Source organism: Homarus americanus, unplaced genomic scaffold (assembly GCF_018991925.1).
Source record: "Homarus americanus isolate GMGI-L3 unplaced genomic scaffold, GMGI_Hamer_2.0 scaffold5831, whole genome shotgun sequence".
Classification (NCBI taxonomy): Eukaryota; Metazoa; Arthropoda; class Malacostraca; order Decapoda; family Nephropidae; genus Homarus; species Homarus americanus.
In genome coordinates this window covers 2,212,926-2,238,650 of record NW_024719604.1, presented here as the reverse complement: position 1 = coordinate 2,238,650, position 25,725 = coordinate 2,212,926, and the positions used below count along the sequence as shown (strand labels likewise).

At 39.3% G+C, this 25,725-nt stretch overlaps 1 protein-coding gene across 1 annotated transcript in view; it reads right to left on the bottom strand.

Moving 5' to 3' along the window:
* The window catches only part of LOC121860162, a 50,853-nt gene extending 25,345 nt beyond the window's left edge, over positions 1–25,508 (bottom strand). The window contains exons 1-23 of the mRNA XM_042357219.1: positions 25,401–25,508; positions 19,117–19,246; positions 18,816–18,951; positions 17,746–17,854; positions 15,262–15,485; positions 14,998–15,127; positions 14,596–14,767; positions 14,008–14,120; positions 13,045–13,246; positions 12,807–12,946; positions 12,561–12,707; positions 10,077–10,211; positions 9,427–9,586; positions 8,371–8,600; positions 8,057–8,246; positions 7,731–7,958; positions 6,650–6,816; positions 5,928–6,055; positions 5,734–5,830; positions 5,430–5,555; positions 4,552–4,660; positions 4,250–4,426; positions 2,504–2,697 (exon numbers count right to left, since the gene is read on the bottom strand). Of these exons, the coding sequence (XP_042213153.1) occupies positions 2,504–2,697; positions 4,250–4,426; positions 4,552–4,660; positions 5,430–5,555; positions 5,734–5,830; positions 5,928–6,055; positions 6,650–6,816; positions 7,731–7,958; positions 8,057–8,246; positions 8,371–8,600; positions 9,427–9,586; positions 10,077–10,211; positions 12,561–12,707; positions 12,807–12,946; positions 13,045–13,246; positions 14,008–14,120; positions 14,596–14,767; positions 14,998–15,127; positions 15,262–15,485; positions 17,746–17,854; positions 18,816–18,951; positions 19,117–19,246; positions 25,401–25,508 (3,552 nt within the window). The remainder of the gene's footprint in view (positions 1–2,503; positions 2,698–4,249; positions 4,427–4,551; positions 4,661–5,429; positions 5,556–5,733; positions 5,831–5,927; positions 6,056–6,649; positions 6,817–7,730; positions 7,959–8,056; positions 8,247–8,370; positions 8,601–9,426; positions 9,587–10,076; positions 10,212–12,560; positions 12,708–12,806; positions 12,947–13,044; positions 13,247–14,007; positions 14,121–14,595; positions 14,768–14,997; positions 15,128–15,261; positions 15,486–17,745; positions 17,855–18,815; positions 18,952–19,116; positions 19,247–25,400) is intronic.
* Positions 25,509–25,725: the final 217 nt, after the last annotated feature.

The following is a 25,725-nucleotide window of genomic DNA, read 5'->3' as shown; positions in this document are numbered from 1 at the left end:
GTCATGTGCACCTGTGACTAGCAAAGTACCACAGGGCAGTGTAATGGGCCCGTTGTCGTTTGTCAGTTTCATTAATGACATGCTAGAAGGGAAACACTCCTCCATACAAATGTTTGCAGACAATGCCAAGTTGTTTGGGGAAATTAAGAACCAAAGAGACTGAAGAGCTGCAGAAAGATCTCTTAAGAGCTTCAAAAATGGTTGAAGAAATGGCTGTGAAAATTCAATGACGCGAGGTGTAAGAGGATGCACCTGGGTCGCACCAATAGTAAGGAGTATCATGTCCCAACAGGACAAAAAAACGGCTTTAATCGAGACCAAATGTGAAAAGGACCTGGGTGTGTAGGTCTCCAAGGAATTTTAGTTCTCAGGCCATCGTGAGAAGGTGAATCGAGCAACGAAACTAGTAGGTCTTATAAGATCATTTAGATATCTAAATTCTATATGGTCCACCCCTTGTCACGATCTTCAAGAGCAAGGTGCTTCCCCGCCTGGTCCCACAGGTATACTAGAGATTGTCAAATAATTGAAAATGTCCAAAGGAGGGCCACCAGACTGGTGCCAGCTCTACAGAACCTCAGTTCCCCAGAGAGATTGAAGTGCCTGCAACTACCAAGCTTATACCACAGACAGGCAAGGGGCGACCTAATCGAAGTGTATAAACATCTCAGGGTGCACTGCTCAGTCAAATATACATACCAGGAGCTGGTGGATGTCCGCCCCACAAGGGGTCACAGCTCAAGGTTGAAGAAGCCACAGGTCCAGAAAACTGAGGACAAACTTTTTTTGGAGTGAGAGTTGTGAACTCTTGGAACAATCTGCCAGTGTGTGTTATGATGGCACCGAGTGTGAGCGCTTTCAAGACCAGACTTGCCCAACACTGGAGCAGGTTCAGATATATTCAGGAGCCAGTGCATGCCCAGTATATGTCGACAGTGCATAACAGACGTGACCGCCCATCTAAGCAGCTAATGAGCCGATTAGTGGCGAAGAGGACAAAGGTAAAAGTAAAATCTGCACACAAATGGGGGGAAAAGGTGTTAGATGCGGTGTTTACTATCTATATAAAATCCTAGAACAATCATTCAAATTCATAAATATGTAAATAAAAATTTGAATGGTGGTAATCAACAACAAATGCCCGACCCAATTAACGTATGCCTCCGGTACCAACCACCTAGCCTGCCAAAGTGTCAAGTATCTGGACAGTACAAACTTTATGTACATGTAGTGTCACAGAATACACTTACAGTGCTGAAGTACTCTTTCAGCCTTATATACCAGCCTTATATACCAGGTGTATGCACGCACTCCTGGAAAATTGCTCCCTTAAGTCAACCCGTGATAATTACTCTGCTTCCTGTCAACTACCTTTAAAAAAATAAACCAATGAAAGGTTCAACAAAGAATTGAATTACCTGTGAAAAAGTGCATGCAAATTTATGATAATCTCTTAAGTTTTTATGGTAATTTGGAAGAATCAAACATTTTAAAAATATTAATAAATTTTGCTTGCACCCTTCCTTAAACAAGAAACTGCAGTGGGCCTATTGGCCCATGCTAGGCAGTCCCATTTACACCCAACCCCTATTGCTCATATATCCATCCAACCTAAGTTTGAAGCTATCCAGCATATTCAAGTTAATAATGATACTGTATTTGGTAACTTGTTCCACTACTCTATTTCCAAATCAATGTTTACCTATCTCGCGCCTAAATCTAAATTTGTCCAATTTAAAACCATTGTTACGAGTTCACTCCTGGTTGGATAGTTTGAGTACCTTTGTTTAGCCCTGTCTTCCATTTATACACCTCTATCATATCGCCCTCACTATGTCTCTCGAGGGAGTGCAAATTAAGATGCTTTAACCTGTCTCTGTACTCAAGGTTCCTAATGCCCGGGATTAGTCTTGTCTGTCTCCTCCGAATTCTTTCTAGGGATTCTATATCCATTCTTGTACAGTGACCAGAATTAAACTGCGTATTCCAAGTGAGGTCTCACAAGCGCAAGATATTGTTTTAGGATGACCTCGCTGGTCTTGTAACGAACACTTCTTTGTATGAACCCAATTACTTTGTTAGCCTTGTTTTGAGCAAATACACATTGTTGTCTTGGTTTAAGATTCCTACTTATCACCACTCCTAAATCTTTCCGACAGTCGGATTTCTCTGTAACATCGTCGTTCAACTGGGATCTGGTTTCACTGTTTACATCTCCTAGACTAAGTACTTTACATTTGTCCACATTAAATTTCATCTGCCATTTTTCAGACCATTCAAATTTTTTTTTTAGATATTCCTGTAGTTTCGCAGAGTCCTCGTCATATTTAATTATCGCCATATTTTAGTGTTATCAGCAAATTTACTTATGTTACGGTCTACGCCGATATCTACACTGTCTACAAAGGCCTTAAAACCTATACAAGCTAATATCAAGAGAATCTCAAGCAAAATATTTTAAGACATTTCTTGGTAGACAAAACTTAAAGGCATGAGACATTACATCATCCAGGTGGATCTCCCACTTCTTGGAGTTAACGTCAACTAGGGAAGGCGCCTGTCTGAAGTGTACAGCACCCATTACTGTGATGTGGCCTCTGACGAGTTGGTTCCTTGGTGAAGACTTCAGGAGGGCTCGCTGCATCAAGTCTTCAAAGTCTACTCCATCCACAGTGCCTCTCACTTCAAGAGTGGTTACTGAAAAGAAATTATGACAAGGTATTACAGAAATTTACTAGAGATCACAAATTCAATTCGAGTTAAACATTTCATTCATGACTCGACCCGTAAACGACGGCATCACAAGTATAGGACTAGCGCATTTTGTCCCACAATGACGATCCGCGATATAATGAGGATCTTTCAGCACCATAACTTTTAGTATGGCACCTCATTACTGCTAAAGTAAATTGTTGACTTCTGTCAACTTTTCCTTCCCCACAGTGGTTCTTCCCTCCACTAGGAACTTCTTCAGTTGTCATGGAGGAGGTACCAAGTATCTGGCAATTCCAGTGAAGCTTTGAGCAGAAATACCCCTGGCTGCAGCAGTCTTGCTTGGACACCCAGAAAAATAAGTAAATTATGGAAGAGTGAGGGAGAGGCTGAAGTACAGCATTAGTAAAATTGCCAAGTAAATTGTGAATGACAGGTGTGAAAGCGCTTCAGCAATAAGGACACTGAAGAACGAGTCATCAGCTTAGAAGTGCCGAGAGCAGGAGGGAAAAAAAGGCAGGATTACTTCTCAACATGTTGCACGTGTACCGGGTGCATGAGTACTGTATCACCATCACGTGAATGAGGTGTTTGTGGCGAGAGACTAGAGTAGTGGTGATATAATTTGGACTGCAAAATCATGATGTAAAAGTGATGGTACAGTACAACAAATGTGAATGAACTTTGATTGTCTCTACCATGTTGATGCCCAACATCCATAAACCTGTTCTTTATGATGAAGAAATAGAACCAACTGAAGACGTGTTTGGGAAGTACAGTATATGGATGGACAGGTACCAACAGCGTGTCAAGACAAATCCACATTCGTACTCCAGCCCTATCAAGTCTTCATCTATTGTAAAATGAAAATACTGTAATAAAAAGGTAATTAATTATTTTTATTGATACGTTGTCTTATTTATCATCATAATAAATGGTTTGTCATTGAAATTTTTCATAAGCCTACAATGATGCAAGAGGGAGTGTGCCACCTCCCATCCAGACCACGTGTGTGTGTGTGTGTGTGTGTGTGTGTGTGTGTGTGTGTGTGTGTGTGTGTGTGTGTGTCGCCGAGAACTTCTTATGAAGAGTAATGCAAATAAAATAAAGTCGAAATGAATTATTTATAGGAAATATATATTATGATCAGTAAATGAATGCATTATTGGCCAACTCATCGACACAAAGACAAGCGGGAAAATGACCCCTAAGTGAGTAGTGACAGCGAGCGCTCTATGTAAAAAAACAACTTTCCCCATATTTGCCTCATCACCGAGGTGCCACAAGAATATAGAGGGACAATGTATAGTTTTTATCAAGTCTTTTTTTATTGCTTTATCATTTATAAAGTTAAAAAATTACTTTTAGAAAAGTGCATTTTTTTTTTTTTACCTCCTCGTGTGGGGTACAGCCATCACCAACCTAGCCCGGGCGTAAACCCTCATAGTTTAAGGGTTTACTGTACTGTATAGCAATTCAATACAAGAAATATGTTTGCCATTTTGAGTCCAAACCAAAAATATGATTGGTACAGTACCGCTGAGATCACCGATGAACCGAAGGCCAAATGGTCCTCTGATGGTGGCATCTTCATCGACCATTACCATATCTGCTGCCGCTAGTCCCACATCAAACCCATTAAGAGAATCCACAGTCAAGTCACCATTTATAATCACATTTGTTGCTGTAGTTTTAGATGTAAATGTCAAGTGTCCTGTAAAGAGAAACAATTTTAACATCATAAATACTTCAAGAAGAAGACATACTCCAGGAAGACTTAATGTACCATAACATGTCCACAATAATACCAATACCACATATACAGTACATGGTGTTCACCTGTATGCACCAAGCTTTGGTCAAGCCTCATTAGATCTCTCATCATATCTATGCCATTCAATCTGCCATAAAGGTTGAGCTCAGCGATGGTCATTTGGCTCGCACAGTCCTAAAGGGAAATTATAAAATGAAAAGCTCGTCTTGCTACACTATTGAACCATCAGAAGCTACAGCATCAAGAAACATTACAACAAATACCAAAATTACTCCAGTACTACCTACGAGCAATTAAAACTGCATAAACAAAATACTGTGCATTGTATTTTTGTTCACATTATCATCACAGTCTAGGTGGTGTCACGGTTATTCACCAAGACAAGACTCCAGGTAATTTCTTTATCTTGCTTCTACAATAAAATGGTGAACCTTTACCTCACCTAGAAACTGACCAGTGTAACCTTTACATTTCACATGCAGGAAACCCCCAGAGCATCTTTAAGAACACAACCATGAGGAGCTGCAATCATTCATTTCCTCAACCTGATATAATGCCCCAAAAGCCACTTTTATATATCACACTTTCTAATAATCATATACAATACAATAGGTTTTTTGGGGTATTTTTCTCCTGAATATTTAGTGTCAACTTACTGTCATTTAAAACCGTGCTCGCCAAATAAGGCGGCCAATTAAACTAAAGAAAAAAATTACGGGGCTCTGAATGAACATTAAAAATTAAATACTGAAAACCCAACTTGTCTGAGGCAATGATATCAGCTTGTTATATGATGTATAGTAAAACAAAAAATCAAACTATGCTCACTATCAGAGACACACACAAGATGTCCTCTATATCTATGATGAACAAATATATTATTATAGGAAGTCACGAGTAGTGTTAATTATATTCTTTCTGAAGCCCCAACCACACCACTCACCATGGGTCCTTCAATGGTTTGGTCACCAAGTAAGGTCATTACTGTGTTATTCAGTGCCACCACATCAATGCCATTCACAGTGCTGCCAGGACCCAACACCAGGTTCCCCAGCACTGTTACCATGTTCTGTTTCATGGGGAGAGTAACCAATTTAATTATCACTTTTCATGTCAAACATTATGACATTTAAATTTCAATAAAATTACATATGGTATCACTTTAAAAAAAATGGTTATAGACAATTTTCAGAATCTTACATCTTTAACACAAAATTTGAAGAGCATTAACCTTCCCCATCACAAACCTGGAAATTATATGACCCAGATATTTGTTGTGAACCACCCAAGTTGAGATAGTCAGTCATCTGGTTACCATTAATACTTGATCCTTTCACAGTATTACTGAAGAAAAAAAATTACGTAGTTAAGTATTAAAAATTAATACTGCACAATGTATCTACAGTGTTGCTACAATGATTACAAATGAATTATCACTTACAGGAAAACTGCATTGTTGATGTGGACCTGGACATTAATATCTTGGTCCACAGAACGTCTCCAGTAGCGGTCTGTTATACCATCCAGCACCAAGCCATTAATAGTGCTGGCCACGACATCACCAGAACCCTACAACGATCATATACAAAAATATCAAACAATGCAAATCGGCTCACTTAATGAATAATGATAAATACAACAACCGGGATTTAGAAAAGATTCTGAGACCATCAGTCAGAGAAGAGTTCATCCATGCTACCATACAACTTGGTATACAGTAGTGAGGCTGAACAAAGAGTAGTAGTACAGTAGTGAGACTGAACGAAGTAGTAGTACATTTGTGTTAATGTGTTTCTATACACCGTGGTAACCTGTATCTCTAAACAGCCAACCTATGACCTATAACAAACCTATCCACCAATCACATCCATCGTCACATGACCAATACCAATTCATTCAGCGATACTACTACTGCAACGTGCCATTTGAAGACACAGGGTTACCACATGGAGCGTAGGAACACATTTCCTCAACTGTATCAACCCTGTCAACTAGTCCCATTCTGCTACAATTTGGTCACCAACAGTTTTTTGCATTTTTATTTTTTCAAGTGTCTCCTTCCTTGCCTCGCCTTGCCTTGCCTTGCCATTGCAACTGACTCCAATAATATATCACAGGTTATCAGTGAACAACTCTAGTCTCCAACACACAACATAAACTTACCTTAAGAGGGACACTGAATGTTGCTGCATCCTTCACAACCAAGACACCTTGGCTCACTGTACTCGTCTGTAGTTCTGATGGGTCAATGTTGTTGATAGTGGCCCCATCACCCATTAGTACACCACCTGCACCAGTCACTAACACGTCTTTAGTGAAGGTGATAGGTCCTGCAAAACGATGACTTTTATTTTTCAACATCTAAATTAAATTCTTGTAGAAGACATTCTACAGGGTGTCCCAAATAAAGAAATACAGTCTTATGCTTTCATCCAATCACCGAGATATCCTTATAATCACTTAATACAAAGCTCTCCAATAATTCACAGGACTATTCTCATTACCACCGATTGGCCTGTTAGCCATCTGGGCAGTTGGTAACATGTTTGTTACACACTGTTGGCAAGTACAGTACTGGGCATGTATTGGTTTTAGAGTGTATCTGTACATAGTCAAGTCTGGTCTTGAATGAACTCCCACTCAGTGTCATCACAACACACTGGCAGATTATTCTGAGAGTTTACAACTATCACTCCAACATCAGTTTGTCTTGACAACTTATGGCTTCTTCAACCTGAGACTGTTGCTGCCTCAATGTTCATCCTCCTCATTTCTAAAACTACTACCAGTACCTCCATCTCTTTCCTGGTCTTCTCGTCTACCTACCATCCACCTCTGAATTATACGCTCTTAACCAATCTTACTTTTATTGAAACCTTCTTTTGACATATTTAACCCTTTGTGGGCAGATCTCGCAACAGATGGAAGGTTGCAGGTTCCGGTCATATCCCACAACTGTTGCAATACATTTTCACAAGCCCAGTTTAGAATTCCCATATTTTATTTACTTTGTGAAACCGATCTTTGCCATCAAAACGTGTAAATGAGTCAATTTTCTTCATAGTAAAATTGATGAATTGTACTGTATATACAGTACAGTAGATCCATCATGTAACTGTCAACACCTGTACAAGTCAATACAGTACTGGTGCAACCAAGACGGTATGTTAAAATGTTTTGCACAAACTAATATTTCTTCCTGGAACAGATCCTTATTATGTAAACTCATTTACCAAATGCTCACCATGAATCGTCTGTGTGGTATCCACAAGCACCACATCTTGACTCAGATCTAGTCCATTGATGTTGTTACACTCGATGGCATCGGACACATACACATTATCGATGAAGTAGTTGCCACTGATAGTGTCCTTCGAGTTGAAATCCACAAGGTCGTCCCACTCCACACCATTTATAGAGGTAGTCCAAAGATTTCCAGTTATAGTAAGGCTTTTCTCGTATGTTACGGCACCTGCAGACGAGCAACTTCTTAATGCCTTGATATACAGTACATAAGAAGAGACATGTTCCAGGTTGCATTAAATGCTGTGGTAAACAAGCGCTACCGACCTTTCAGGGTGAAATCTCCCGTTCTTTTGACAACAGATGCGTCCAAGTCACGCAAGTTGATACCATTAATAGAGGGGACATCAACATTGCCAATCACTTTAACACGAGCCATTGTGTAGGAGTCTGCTAGTAACTGTTGCTTTGTTGTGTCTGTGTAAATCACCCTACTGTTCAGGTCTCTAACATCCACCTGACAAAATCAATATCAACAAAATTATTATAAACCTAAATGTTTGTACTGCATACCACTAAAATGTCGATCTAAATATACCAGAACTCATACAATGAATATGGTGCCAAAGCCAGTTACTTACCCCATTAACTAGTCCTGTGTTAACTGGTCCTTGTATGGTTAACTTTTTGAAATTTTTCACATCTAAGAATGTTACACTGGAACCCTTGGTGACGATGGTTGATGAATTAATTCCATTGATGAGGAGCGATTTGGTGCCACCTATTGTATTAGTAATGCCATCACACGTCACGGTACTGTACGTGTGGTCACCAGTTACCACTTGTTCACTAACACTTTTACGCATAAACTCTGGAAAATAAGATTATCCAATAACTGGGTAGAAAATATCACTATCTGTGTAGACCAACAATACAGAGATGCCTTAAAATTTCTCAAGTCAAAATGATTATAATCCACACTTAATCTTGCTGTTAATAGAAGGCAAAATGATACATCTTGGGGCTTCATGTAGTGGACTAGATCACTTTATATATACTACTGTAGAAACTAATGTTCTGTGTTAAGATTGGTTAACTAAGCCAAGAGTAAAATATTCTGTAAGTTTTAGTTCCCATGGCTCAGAGGATCACCACTACATGAAGCGGTGGTAAGAGGCTGTTTAGTATCCCAGTGTTTAATGTGAAGTCAATGGAAAGAATAAATGTTAAGTGGATGAATATAGCATTTCTTCAGATAATCTCAAAAAATCAAATCCAGTGAAAAAAATATTTCATGAGTAAATGCAGAAGACTTGGTGGTGGTGCATCACTACAAAAATAAAACCATGTGTCTTGGCTGGGCCTCTCACTCTCACAACCAGTGGTACATTTACTACACACTATGGGGCTATCACTTTATATGTCTTTAATTGGCTTACCATTATGGTCCCCCATTTTTGTTTATTATAAATATGTTCTGTATTTTACGATGTTTGAGACTTTTTAAAGAAACATCTCGTTTTTCACAATGGGAGTATAGGAGAATGTGATCCCATTTATGAAGTATTGACTTATGAAGGTTTTGAGGAACCCTTCATAAATCAGGGTACAGTGTGTGTGTGTATCATGAAAGATGAAAATTTTCCTGAACATTTTAGGAGGAAAGAAATGCTCATTAATTATTGCTGGTGACTCACCTGTCGTTAAGATACCATTAATAGTTGATGAAGGAGATACACTGCGTGTGGTGAATACATCTGTTGTTATAGAACTGGCTGTCACGTTGGTGTTGATGACCTGATCAATCCCAGTGATGAGGAACTCTTTTTTCAAATCCAACATGGCAACACCATTCACCTAATGAATGAAATGGACTTTTTACATATCAAATAAATTAAAGACAGGTAACCCAGTGAAATACTGTGCGTCAATTGAAAATCTACTCTACAAATTTTTTCACAAAAGAATTGTACATTTGAAATATGAGTTTGTGAATACAGGGGGGGATAAGTGTACACAATCTTTAATGTGTACAGTAAACTAGCAGGATTTTTGCAGTATTTAGTGGCTGTGAGATGGTGTATCTTACATTAGAACAGAGGTACATTAGTATACTGAACTGTACAAACAAAGGTAAACTTTCACTATTGTTTGAGACTAAACCGGACACTTCACAAAAATGTCTATATTATACACAACTTTCAGACATCACAAATTCTTACATCCGGTGACAAATATATTCTGACCCTGTAATCACTGAACTACTGTACTCGACTATTATACTGTACAATACCTGCCCAACTATTACATAATAATTTGATCTTTAAAAACTATTAACCATACTTACATTTCTGATCTTAAGAACATCAAAGTTTGTCCTGTTAACTCTTAAGGTTGACACAGTGATGGGCCCCCTCAGTGCCTGGTTACCCGTGAAGTACACAACTCCCTCCGACTGTTTTACCAACGAGTTCACAGAAAGCTGTTGACACACGAGTCATGTACTACATACACAGTTTGTCATCAATTTATTGTCATTTTCCACACTTGTTAGGGTTAGATGTGATTACTTAACACCTCTCTGTACTGCATGGTCTCTTGCAGCATCATTTCTTACAACCTCACACCTTGTCATTCTTGGCCTGTCCATGACTCCCCTCCCCTGTACATAATTATACTCTTGACCCACTTGGTCTACTCTCTCTTCACATGCCCTAACTATCTCGGTTTACCTCTACACAACTATTCATCTATTCCCAATACAGGTTGACAACCCTTTATCCAAAATTCCAAAAACCGAAAAGCTCTGAAAACTGAAAGTTTTTTTTGTGGAGCAATTTTTTTTTTTTTTTTTTGGTAACATCCCACCCGAGCACAGGTCACTGACCCACATCTGGGCCTGGGGGGTGAAAATGTAATAGTAATAATAATTATAATAATAATGATAACAGTAATAATAATAACTATTCATAGTAAATAAAAATTTTAATAAAAAATACACCAAAATAAATTAAGGATAATGAAAATAATAATAATACTGTAATAATAAAATAATAATAATAAAGAAATACAAGAATGATAAAAGATCAAAAGTGAGAAACACGACCTACACCTATGAATTATTATTACAGTATTATTATTATTATAATTTTAGCCCCCAGGCCCCAATGTGGGTCAGTGACCTGTGCCCGGGTGGGCTGATCCCTGTATAATAATATATATATAAAAATACAAAAAAAACCCTAACCATTCTGAAAACCGAAAAATTCCAAAAACCGAAATACATCTGGTCCCAAGGATTTCGGATAAGGGATTGTCAACCTGTACCTCTGCTCTGAACACGATTTCCTGTCTATCACATTACACATCCACCTCACCATTCTCATTAAAGCCCACTCAAACTTGTGTAAACTATGTCATCCTCCAACTAGCTGTATTTCACTACCATACACTACTTTTCTCATTCAAGTTGCATACATATTTTTTCTTCATGAAAGGGAAGGTCATCTTGACAAAGGCAACAACTCCATGCACTTCCACCAGCCACTTGTAAATCTTGCAACAGAGCTAGTTTCAGCACTTTCAACAATGATCATGTCACCCAGGCAACAGAATTAAACAATTCAGGGATACTGTATATGCCCAATATTGAGTTCCTGCAGCCTTGCTAAAGTCACGCTGTAATACTGTACAGATCTAATACATCACGCAAACATGCATACATCAATTGGTGGTTACATTCTTTAATACCACCACTCTGGTACAACTTTTTCACCTACAGGATCAGAATATTGCACATTTAACAAAATAGTGTCAATGGCTGTACCTCCACCCAAATAGTCAAGCTGCCATAGAACTATCAGTCGTTTCTCTTTAGGGTTTTTATTCCATTACTATTATTTGTAATATTAGGGGACTATTACTTCAATACTGAAATAAAGGTAGAATGAATTTGGGGTGGTATGGTATAATATGTGGACTGTATCGTCATTTCTTACATTTAAATAGTAGTTCGTTTAATTGGATTTCATCTCGTGTAATCTTGCATGTCAAGAATTTCTGAAAATTGTCCCATCATAATAAATTGTGGAGATACAAATTACGTAAGTTCTGGGATACTGGTCAGGTTCTGTGAAAAGGTAGTCCAAGATAGTTCAGGTAACTGGAGAGAAATGATGAAACCAATTAGGACAAGATCTGCACCATTTTGAATGTAGAGAAAGAGGAGTCAGGGTTAGACCAAGAATGATGTGGAAAGAGGTTGTGAGAATAAACCTCTTGAAGAACCTCATGATATAAACTGCATGAGATTGCAAAACTTTGAGAACCATCATCAGGAAACTTTAGGTAACTCAAAAATGCATGGAAATTGCCTGTGAAAGTAATATAAATTTTCACGGTTATTTTTTCTTTATACTGTACTGTGCGATGTGGTACACAAGTAGCACAATTGCCTCTCACCAGTATCCCAGGTTCAATCCCTGGATTGTATGAGAAGGGCATTTTCCCAGTGACCTGACCAGATATCACAAGTTTCCTCCAAATACTAACACTGCACAATGGAAGTTATAACAGTCAAGATCTTCCCTAACAGAACAGACTGACCACCCAACTGGTTATTAAAGTGACAAGTGGTGAAAATTTTAATTTTAATCTAAATCAAATATACTGTAGGCAAGGACCATAATATATTTCCAGACTATTTCTCACATCTGGACTTCCCCGGGTGCTGTTACAATGCTGCCATCTGTAGCAACTAAAGGCTTGGGTAAAATGTGCAATTAATTTTTAATTATAATTTCCAATAAGAAACTTTCATAGAATTTCATACCTGTAAACTTGTGAAGAGTGAAATAAATTCTGTAAAAGACTCCATGTTTGTAGTATTTGCTGAAGCGTCGATCCTCAGCGAATCTTCAAATATTGTGGTACCAGTCACCGTCAACCCCTTTGAGAAGATCACCGGCCCTTTCCATACCTGTCAACAAGTGTACAGTATTAGGTCGTTTTAATAACTACCAAACAACAATATAAAAGTATGAACAGACAGTAATCATCAAGAATAGACGAGACTTGCTTGTTCATCGTCGACCGTCATTAAGGCACTAGATGAAAGGACGCCAGATATGTAGTCTATATCACCCTTACTGTTGTTCAGAGCAGTTCCTAATTCATCAAGACACTTCAGAAGGGAGTCTGCCCTCTCCTCAGATTCAGCTAGTAAATAAATAGTACAACCAGTTAGAATACTGTGCCCTTTCATCAGTTTATCTGGTCCTGCTTTCACTAAGAAAATAGTTTGAGCAATTACTTACCTAATTTCACTTCATGGAACAGCAACATCTTCCCTTCAATAGTAACCTCACCAGTGTAGGGTTGCTGGCATGTGTAAGTAATGATGTAGTCCTTTAACATCCTCAAACCATACAGATTACCAATAGAGATGCAGGAGGTCTTTAAGGTGTACGACGGAAAATAATGAGCCGACATGTTGTCCGTGTAGAATGTGATCTCCGACTGGTGAAAAAGGAGGAACTTTTGTTCATTTGTTGCCGTGGTAAAAATAGACAAGTCATTCAAGTAATTTCTGCACAAATACACTGAACAAATCTGGCTACTGGATAGCTTATCCATCACATCTACCCTTGTGAGTACTGTATTAAGGTTTTGAAATTTATACAATTTACACAGTATTACATGTCCTCTACATCATTCTTTTTACAGTGGACCCCCAAAAAATTCTTAATATCAACACCTGATGTTCTCAAAATAAAGTGATTTGAATATGTATACCTTTTTTTTATATGAAAAAGCACATCCTTGTCATCAGTAATACAAGGTCAGTTTAAGAATTATTCATTTGTCATGCCTCTTATTTCAGATGTATGTTATGTAACATGTTCCATGCTAACAATCCCAGACAGGAAGGGTTAGCTTACTGGGGAGAGAATGTGACAAGAGGAGCAGCTTTATGCTCACCATCCATCATCAACTGTGTGGCCACAAACTAAGCTATACAGCATCACAAACTTCTGACACTTGCTTTCAATATTGTTAATATCTTATATGTAATCAAATCTATAACTCATGAAGATGCAAAATAATATACTGAAACAAACTAGAAACACCACTTGTAAAGCCAGGGGCAGATCCAGGAATAAAAAAAAAAGTGGGGGGAAAATACAAGAAGCTGTGGGTGGTGGAACATTGGCACAGTGAGCCCACCCAGCTAGGGTTATTTTGGGGGGTGCTGTATGACCCCCCAAAGAAGTACAAACCCCATGAGACAAGAAGATTATGTTTTCCAAGTTGTCCAGGAAATGAATAGCAATTGAACTGCCATAATCTATGGGACTGGATTCCAATATCTGCCACTCCTGCAGCTGTTCTCCTGTATAGATAAAATTAAAAAGAAAATTAAGAACCCAGTTCATGACACGAGGGGTGTACTATACTATACCAGTACGACATACAGTAAACCCTCGATAACTACACACACATGGGGCTCTGGCCTTGCCGAGTTAAAACAAATTCTGACTTCAAGGCACCCCCTCCCCTACTGAACTAATAAAATTTCAGCATTTTGAAAATATTTAGCCAAGTACAGTACATCTTCCCGAGCATGAAGAAATCTAACATGTCCTTCAATGATTGAAATTTATTGAACCTATTTTAATAACCCTCCCATTTCATTCTAGTGAGGGTTAGTGTATCTTGCTTCACAAAATTTCCATAAATGGAAATTAAACATGGCCAAGAAAACAATTTTTCCTTATGCAAAATAACCCAACATTTTAAAAACATTATAAAGATAATTATATGATACAACAGTCATAAATCACAGTATTAAAACAAGTGGTACTTACTGGTCCACCAATAGATCTTGGGTGTTGCACCATTGTTGACAGTAATCAAGTAATGTTTACGGTCGTGTCTGTCCACATAGTGAAGGACCTGCAGGACATCAGTGTCTGGCAGCTGCTGGATCAGCTCCATGGAATACATCAGTGAGTCAAACTTGTACACTTGTGACCCTTCCTGAGAAGAAACATAATATCTCTTTATTCTTGGAGATAATACTCACAATATAAAACTCACCTACTGTACTTTAAGAAAACTCACGTGTATCCATCAAATTGGTGTAGGTGAAGACTAGTACCTTAGGACTGAATGTGAAATAAGGATTTGACATTTGCTGTACTGTGATTCATCTTTCCCATTAATATACACCAAATACATTTTTGTCATTGTTAAATTTTGAGACTTACATCACTTTTCATACCAAAGACTAAATAGTGGTTGCCACCATCGGCAAATCCCGTGACGGCCTGCACACCTTTAGTCCTCAGCCGTAAACCATCCACACGGTCAAAGTATTTACCCATCAACATGTAGAGCCTGCAAGCAAAGGAACAACAAAAGTGACTAGTGTTTCCTTCACTACCGTTTAATTCGACTCCACCCATTGGCCGACTAAGGTTTCATAATGCGAGAGAGGTGCTGTACTTCACGAATAGAAGAATAATACTTACGCAGAGTCCACCCCCACTTCACTCAAGGCTCCCCGGTCGTTTTCACCGACCACGAGGAATAACTCTCCACTAGCTTGGAACATGTGGAGGCCACCTAGCAATTGGACAGGGATGTTTTGTGGAACTGCCACTTGACCATTCGCTGGGTTCATGCACACTATTGTCACTAAATGTGCAGATGATGAACCCATGGCCACCCACACAAAACTCATATGCATATAAACCTGGAAAGACAGGTGTAGAAAGCTCTGCATTAATTAGCTCACATACCACTTCTTGCACTTAATACAGTATATGGCAAAGCATATACAAGTACCATATACAGAACCTCAACACTGATATCTCCATTACTCAGAACAATTGGTGCAGAGCAAGTCGGGGAACGAGACGACTCTCTCGGCAGGAAAAAAATATAAATCACTCTTCCCGGAATTTTCCAGGGAAGGGAATAATTTTCTTGGATGTTCAAAAATGATGCATTATTTCATCTCTCGAACCTGGAAATATATCCATCTCCAAAACTTTCAGGGTACTGGGAAAATTCTCACTCTCAGAAAATGTGCCCCTAGGAAAATCGTTCAAAAAGCCAGAAATTTACAAAAATTACGGCTTTTAGAAATTTTTTCCCGAGAAAATATAAATTTCGGCTATCGGCGAGTTCTAGGTTTGAGGGATTCTGGCTAATAGACATTACTTTCAAATGCTGAAGAACCAACAATAACATTCATTAGTTCCCCACAGACCTACAGTACAGTACACACTAGTTCAGTCATCCAGGTACAGTATTCAGCTTTTATCCGACTCATAAGACACAAGTTTGTTCAAAATAAATGTTGGTTACATCATGTGAGGAACCATAACTCAATAAGGAGTGCTTCTGGCCATGGTTCATATAAAAACATTTAACTGGCGCTGAAAATATTCTTTTATACTACTGTAAACAGGAAATATCCATTACTTAGTTATGTAGGAAATTCCAATATATAATTAGTCAACCTATTCAGACTAACTCGACTCAACAGTCAGATAAGATTGTGGACCTCAATTTACAACTACACCAGCCATTCAAAGTCATCACCCATTAACTCACTCCCAAGACATTTTAAACTTTACTCCTTCATTTATATATCAAGTCTATATTCTCTCACACATTCTACCTTCTTATTACAACCTCATAGCTACTGTCTTTCTGATCTTAAAACCTAAATTCAATATTCACAATGGTGCCGAGTCTTGTCATTCCATAAAGGTAAATGGTAAATACAGTATATGGAAAATATATCAATATAAAGCTTGGAAAATGAAGTGCGTAACAACAATGACTAATAATAATACCGTACCCAAGTAACATTCTTAATGCTAACCATAGGATGGATGTAAACTAACACTTGTATACAGTCATCAGTGAGAAAGATGAGGCAAGGTTCCAATTGTACATTGATAACAGAAAATTACTACAATACTTTAAAGAAATTGAAAATGCACTTTCATGAAAATGGTAGTGACAATATAAATTAAACTTTATAACGTAGTGAATATTTGGTGGATCTATATTTTGAGTTGTAAGATAAGAACATAAGCAGAGCTCCTACCACCATGAGGATTCCTTTCTCTCTCAGCCCAACAAGACAGCAGCCAGGCCCTCTACCACCTCATGATCAAATTTCTAGCAAAAACTGTTTGGACTTAAAATATTGTGGCAAACATTAATACATTGTTGGAGTTATTATACTGAAACCCTCACAGTCAGACTCCAGAGTTCTAGACATGCTACTAATTACGGTCATGCTACTTTTTTTACGGGGAATAGCCCACCCGGGCACAGGTCATCGACCCACAACGGGGTGCAGGGGGGGATAAGAGTAAAAAGAAATTAAATATAGAAAAGAAAACGATTATATTAATATCTACACCACGAAGATACTGGAAGACAACTTTCTCATGTGTTCAAGTGACAGATTGTATGAGTATAGAAACACAGGAGGCAGAGCATTCCACAGTTTGGCTGTGTGAGGAAAGAAGGAGGTACTATAACGGGTTATTCTCGTGTGACCGACATCCACAGAGAAACGGTGGGCACCGCAGGCAAGACGTGTGTTACGAACCCACGGCCTTGCCGGCGGTACACAGGATGTCAAATCCACCGAACAGTGTCCACTAAAGTACCTGTAAAAGAGAGTGAAGCAACATTGCAGCAAAGAGAAAGGGAAGAAAGATTATCAACTAAAGGAGGAGTTAAGATGAAATGCCTTTGATTCCACCCTATCTAACAAATGGACAGAAGAAGAGCCACCCCAGATATGAGAGCAGTACTCCAAGTGTGCAGTTACCTTAAACTCATTAAAAGCCAAATTTTTTCTTAGGATTAACCTAAACAATTTATAAGTCAATCTCCAATACAAGTCCAAATTTAACCCAAAGAAGTTAACAAAACTATGTAATCAAAATAGGTCCGTCCACTACACCCACAAATCAATAACTTACCGTTATCTTGTCAACTTTATCAAAACTTGTAGAAGAAAGCTCAAACTCTACAACTTGTAGTATTTTGTGCTCAGGCCAGGACATTTCCACGATTACCTGCGTCTCATTTCTGAAATATAAAATTTCTACAACTTCTGCATTTTGGTCCATTTCAATCAAGACTTGTACACTTGCTCCAAAAAGTATCTTTACAGAGGGGTCCGATGAACTTCAAAATGAACACGGACTGCCATTGTCTCGGTAGGATTGTCATTAATCCTTCAGTTGTGTCATTGTCCAATACAAAATTGTAGATACTTCTTGGAGCGAGTGTACAGCGTGTCCTGGAACGTCATTGAAAGATCAGTGTCATGAGAATGCAAGAGTGACAAAGTTCTCTGGCAGAGCCGACAGCAAGGTAGCAGCTTGTACTACAGTCCACAGACAATTTCCAAGTCAGGATTGAAATTTTAACATACAGTAATAGTTAAACCTATCCCCCTCCTGCATTACAGGAGAATCCCGGTTATCCGGCACCTAAGGGGATCGAGAGCATCATCGAGCTTTTCTTGTTAGCTGAAACTCTCATAGCATCCCAATAAATCCTACAGTGCACAGTATCTACAGGCCGACCTCACAAATTCGTTCTCTGAAAAACAAACTTCTTTAACACTTATTGCACTCGATATAAACAATGTGACAATGAAATAAAGTACGATATAAAACTATAAAATAAGAAAATTGAAGAGCACAAGAGCATGTGTGTGGGACGTGAACGTGTGTGGAGGCGGTGTGCTATAACTGTGGACAACTCACCAGCCCAGCTGCCACATACAGTACACCAAAACTATACAGTAATGATTCACTTGAAATCCATGAATGAATTTCAGTTTACAATTACAGTAGTGTAGGCAAAATCTCTACTATTTGAAAGCAAGAGAAACCAAGTACAGTACAGTAGATGGATAAGGTAAAATCTTACAAATCCATAAGAAAGTGAAAGGTACAGTACAAGTATTTCAGAAAATTTGCATCTACAAAAACTTAACAGCTAAGGTAGAAGACATTTCTAAAACCATTATTTTTCTTACCTGTAGCCACCTACAATACAGTAGGTCTTGCCCTTGCTTCTCAACACTTTAAAACTTGTCACCCTCTTGAGGTACGTCATCAACCCCAAGTCATATGGATGTGTACCAGTCACATTGACGGACTCTATATCCAGAGCTGCGAGAAATATACATTAACAGTCGATTCACGCCATATACAGTGGCAAATAGTTAAAGTATTGTACAGTACAGTAAATATATTCAGTAATTAGTACATTATTTTCATAGACATGTATAAATGTAATTACTAAGTCCTCACAGTCAGTACTATACTATAATATACCTCTTTTGACTCTTCGGGTCTCCACCGAAAAGGCCTTTGAGATCTGTAGATGTGCGAGCTTCCGCACTGTGTCCACAAAGGTGTCCAAGTCGGCTAAAGATTCCAAGGGTTGATCCCCAGCAGACTCCATCTGTGGGTGATATTTTTATACAACTTTTTTAAACAAAAACTTATTTAAGTCGTAAGACGTTCACATGGTAGGTTTCAAAATATACTCACGAGGAAAGAATCAAACCACGAGTGTTTACCTCAGTAACAAACCTGTCAGTAGCTGCCCCAGGAAGAGAAGTCACAAGTAGTTAATGGACATCTCTTGTATAGGAAAAGATATCACATCCCAAGGCCAAGTCACTAAATAGAAGTTTACCCCCCTCCCCATAACTTCAATCATGGCTGTAACACAAGTCACTACTTTTAGGGCTAAGCCCTATTAGGGTGGATAGCAGCCTGGAAAATGCAACAAAACAACCATGATGATTCTGGACCTATAGTTATCTTGATTACCTAAGACGGAAGGCCTCAGGACTAAATCCCTTCAGGCAAGGCACAATAAGGCAGATCTCAAGACATTCAAAATCCTGACAGATGGGAACCTTGTTGGATGTTGCCATGTGACCCCAGCAGTTACCCTGGATATAAAGCACAAATTTTATTTTGTTATATAATACAATAATAATTGCAGTACTTTATGAAGGTAGTGTAATAATAATAAGAATGCCTAGTAGCAACCCTCCCCGAGGCCCCAAATAAAATTAAAATCTTTAGGCATGAGCAAAATTTTAGGTTATTTGACTTTAATGGGAGTCAGCCTTTTATTTTTATCCTCTTTGCCAACGATTGGCTCGTTAGCCACTTGGTCACACGTTATACACTGTTGGCAAGTACTGGTTCCTGAATGTATCTATCTACATCAGTGTTGGTCAAGTCTGGCCTTTAATGAGCTCACACTGTGCTATCACAACACTGATAAATTGTTCCAAGAGTTTGCAATTATCACTCAAAGTTTTCCCTGATAATTTTCCAAACTTTTCTGGCATCTTCAACCTTGAGCTGTGACCCCTAGTGGGGTTGACTTCCGCCAGCTCCAGGTATGGACACCCGACCGAGTAATGTCCTTTCATAATCTTCAATTAAGTCGCCCCCTTGCCTGTCTACAATATGAGCTTGACAGTTGCACGTGTTCCAATCTCTGGGTAACTGAGGTGCTGTAGTGCAGGCATCAGTCAGGTGGCCCTCATTTGGACATTTTCAATCAGCTGATCACCAAAATGCACATCCCAGACTAGACAGGGTGGCTGCTCCAGAAAGGGGAGCAACTCACTCTTGAAGAGCGTTATGAGGGATGGACCGTCTAGGTATCTGAACGAACTTCCAAGACCAACTAGTTTAGTTCCAATGTCACCATACACGTCCAGGTCTATTTCACATGGTCTGCTACTGCAATTTCTTTGTCCCGTTGGGACATGTGATATGCCTCCATACTGTTGGTGTGGCCGAGGTGCAACCTCTTCCTTTTCGTGACATTGAAACTTCAGCCATTTCTTCGACCACTCTTGAAAGGGACAGATCTTGCTGTAGCTCTTCAGTGTTTGGTTCATAATTTCCCTAAATAACTTGGCATCATCCACAAACATTTGTATGGAGGTATATAGCTTCCAGCAAGTGATTTATGAAACAAATGAACAACGGGCCCAGTATACTCCTCTGTGGTGCCCCGATTGTCACGGGTACACGAGTATTTCATGCCATTAGTCACCACTTGAGGTTATGATAGTATGATCCACACTAGGACACTTCCCTGAAACTCATACCCTTCCAGTTTAAATCTTGGCCTTTCATGGAGTATGCCATCAAATGCCTTGGAAAAATCCATATTATGTTAGATAATGCCACAATGATCCATAATTTGAGTCCAAACATCCAGCACCCGGAGTAATTGTGTCAAGCAGTAGTGTCCAGGCATAAAACTGTGTTGGCAGTCTTTTACAAGGTTGTTTCATATATGTTCCATCATGGTATCTCCTCTTATAATGCTCTCCTTGTACTTTACACTGCTGCTCAGGCTCACTGGCCTACAATTATTTGTGGAGTGGCGCTCACCCTTGTATATAGGACTAACCTTTTAATCACTCAGGCATCAAAGGAGCAGGGTCTAAGAGGCTCAGCTAGCTCGTTGCACAACTCTCTTAGCACTGGGATGCACCATGACTGGGACAGGACTCTTATGAACATTTAGCGATGAATTTGTTTCTTATAACCTCTTCTGAAAGCACAATGTACATAGTGGTGTGTCAAAACGTCATTCCTCAAATACAGGAAGATTGTCTTGTAAACACCGAGGAACAGAATTTGTTTAATGCTTCCACCATTAAAGTCTCGTTAACCACCATATTTAAGCCTCGGATTAAATGTGCCCATGCGTTTTTAATTTTACTTTGTGTAACGGTAAAAAGCCTTTGGGTTTGACTTTACCTCCCTTGCAATCCACCAGCAACTCTTTTTCAGCCCTTCTGCACTCTTGACTTGGTTCCTGTACCTGGCATACATCCTCCGGTCCTGCTCATTTGTCATAACTTTACTTTTCTTTTATCCTCTTCACCACTGATAGGCGCGTTAGCCGCTTAGGCGATCGGTCACGTCTCTGTCACGCACTTGGCAAGTACTCGGTGCCGTCACAACACTTGCTGGTAGATTGTTCTAAGAGTTCACAACTCCCACCCCGAAAAAGTTTGCCCTCACAGTTTTCTGGAGTTGCAGCTTCTTCAATCTTGAGCTGTGACCCCTTGTGGGGCGAGCGTCCGCCAGCTCCAAGTAAGGACACTCAACTGAGTAGTGCCCTCTGAGATGCTTATACACCTCTATTAGGTCACCCCATGCCCATCTGTAGTATAAGCTTGGCAAGTTCAGGTGCTCCAATCTCTCAGGGTAGCTGAGGTGCCGAAGTGCAGGCACCAGTCTGGTGGCCCTCCTTTGAACATTTTCAACCAACTGACAGTCCCTAGCATATCTCGGGGACCAAACGGGGCGACAGTACTCCAGATGGGGAAGCACTCCACTCTTGAAGATCGTTACGAGGGACGGACCGTCTAGGTATCTAAATGACCTTCTTACAAGACCCAATAATTGATTTGCCTGATTTACCTTCTCGCAATGGCCCGAGAACTTCAGCTCATTGTCAACATACACACCTAGGTCCTTCTCACACACAGTCTCAACTAGTGCAGTTTCTTCATCCCGTTGGGACATATGATATGCCTCCTTACCGTTGGTACGCCCCAGGTGCATCCTCTTATACTTCACGACACTGAATTTCAGCAGCCATTTCTTCAACCATTCTTGGAGCCCACAAAGATCCTTCTGCAGCTCTTCACAGTCCGCTTGGTTCTTAATTTCTCAAAATAACTTGGCGTCATCGGCAAACATTTGTAGGGAGGAGTGTACAACGTCAGGCATGTCATTTATGAAACAAACAAACAGCGGGCCCAATACACTACACTGTGGTACCCCGCTTGCGACAGGTACGGATGATGATTTCGTGCCATTAATCACCACACACTGCTTGTGGTCATGTAGAAAGTCTTCTATCCATGCTAAGACATTTCCCAACTCATAAATTTCTGACTTTCTCAACTTTTGTCAACCGCCACATGGTTCATGTGTAACAGGTCCCCGGGTTATGAACGGGTTCCATTCCCGAGGACGTTCTGAAGTAGGATTTATACCCAAGTCAGAACACATGCTATGTGCATACCTTACTTACAGGACAATTTCTAAAATCCCACTATCATAGCCCAAGTCTTTACATAGAGTACATATATCAATTAATTTAAGACAAAAGAAGAAATAGAATGACAAGACAGTATAAATGAAAGTAAAAAATAGATCAGATAAATAATATATACTGTTGTCCCTAGGTTAACGAACGGTTCAATTAACGAAATTTCGGTCGACGAATTAACTCCCATAAGGATTTTCAGTTCGATTAACAAACAAAACTTCGATTAACGAAAGCCTTACGAGAAACACGTTTTATTGTGCACATCAGCTGATCGGCTAGTCCGCCAATACTGTACAGTAATCGGTTCTATGTTTACATTCGTTTCCAGTGGAATAAATATCAAGAAGGTTGTGCTCTAATATTTTTTGCATTTTTTATATTAAAATTATTAGTCATCCTAAAATTGTTAACATATTGATAATATATGCAGTACAGGGAACTAGTTTTTGTGCGCCCATCAGCCACTTGACTCGCCCGCCAAAGCTACCGTATATCTCGGCCTACAAGACGGAATTTGAACCAAAAAAAAAACAGCCCAAAGTTAGGGGGTCGTCTTTAGCACCAGAGATAAAATTCTTACCTCTTAAATAATGAGGTTTAGCGTGTCAAGAGTGGTGATGGAAACATCGTAAGCCACTCACAAGGTCCTACCACTAATTATTTTATACTGAAACTTACGTTTGGGAAGCTGGATTAAAATGAAGATTACCGGTATATTAAAATAATAAAAATGTATTATAAACCAGTCTAACATAACGTAAAAGAACAATATACCCGGGTAATAAACACAGCTGCTATCATCATCATCCCCCCCCCCAACCCCCATTTGCCAGTGACAAGAAAGGGAAAGTGACCTTGACTGACCGCCTGTGGCTATTTTTAGCCGTCCTTGTGTTCGGAGGTGGTCAGTAATGCACATCTGTATATTTACTGATCATAATACTTATCTACTATAAATAATTAATTTAAATTTTATTTTTTTTACAAAGAATATTCATTAAATGACTGCGTTAATTCTTGAAACTACCGACAGTGGGTTTCCCAGCATACCATGTACAGTACAGTATTTCCTTAGCAAGTGTTTATACAGTATACATATGACAAATTCTCATTTCTCGTGTAAATCTGTACATTACAAAACCTGTCGGCTTTTTCATGACTGCCCCCCCCCCCTCCTCCCTAACAACAGGCCACTTCCTCCAAAGCAGCAAATGGTTGGTCCACGTTCATTGTCTATAGTGAAAAGTTAAGCAGTGATAAATAATAAAAATTGGCCATAGAAAGTCGACATTCAAGACCCAGTGGATTGCTATAAAAACATTAGATAAAGTAGGAAAGGCTTAAACACTTGAACGGTGATCAACACAGTTAAGGTGTTCCCAGAAGACCTAAGCTCCTCCCACTCCAATGGTCCTTAAATACCTGGGAGGACAGTGGAAGGAAGCGAGTTGTGATCAAAACCCAAGCCAGGGTAGTGCAACCTGACCCAAGGATACACATCTCTACTCTCTTCAACTGCTTCCACTAATTCACCTGGGTATCACTCCTACATGGTTAGGTTAAGTGCTGTACATGATTATTTTTACTTGGTATAACTTTGGCTATTATTTGTGTATTTAGGGACTTGTTCTTTTTCATGTACGTATTATTGATCGACTTGTATCTGAGTGTATTTACCTCCCAGCTAACCTTGCGAGGGATATGCACAGCGACTCACATTTAATTTAACTTAATTACGTGCAGTGTCTTAACCCTATAGCCCTTATGTTTGAACCATTTTAACTAAGTGGGAGAGGAGGATTCAGAAAAGTATCAACTCTTGATTTTTTTTTATATAGAAGTTTGTTTAGGTATTTAAGAATAACATTAGTTGTAAAATAAATTAACTCAACTTGACAAACTATTTCTTACCCCACGTGGAGAGGCGATTATGCCCAGAAATAGTGAAAGAGCTTTAACAAGGGCTTAACTGAAATGCTTATCTAGACATTTACTCTTCAATGTCTGGGGGGGAGGAGGGGGGAGGCTGAGGCTACTTCTCTCTGCATTAACCTGTTCCCTGTCTGTCTCTCAAGTATCACTTTGTCAACCAGGCATTCCCCAGTCCAACAACAACCGGCCTAATTCTCAGACAGATAAGTTGGAGTTCCGTAACAATATGCATTACAGTACCATTGAATAATTTACACAATGCATTTTGTGGAAATAACCGGTTTAAGGCAGATGGAGTAAACCTTGCACTCTTTGGCTACAGCACTTGATAATACAACCTACTTTAACCCTCTCAATGCTTCAAGCTATGATCATGGTGCAATGTTCAAGAGCTAAATCCTCAAAATTGTTAAGATACATTTGAAGCATCGTAACTTGCCTCTTGCTCACAAACACAAACTATTACACTTGACTGAAGGTGTAAGGATACTATTGATCATCCTGTCCAAAATGATTTGTATACTGTACTGAACTGTTTATTGATGACTACATACAAGAACAGAGTCTACTGTACCAGGTCAGCTAACAAAGGCATTGGGGGTGGTCTGAAGTCTGCATCTTGCACTGGCATGGCCCAAGTACCCACTGCCACCACCAGAACAGCCAGTGGCCACACTAACATTGTCGTAGCCACCATACTCCTCCCTGTGAACAAGAGTTATTTACTAAGCATATAAAACTAACTAATCGTTTGCGAGACAAACCTCACTGCTCCAGAACCCTAATTACAGTACTTGGGTATGGCTTAATTTGGAACCCAGGTGTCAATCAGGACTAAATCTGGATGAACATGACAAGCAAGCATTCATGTCGATCTGAACTGAACTCTCTATATTATG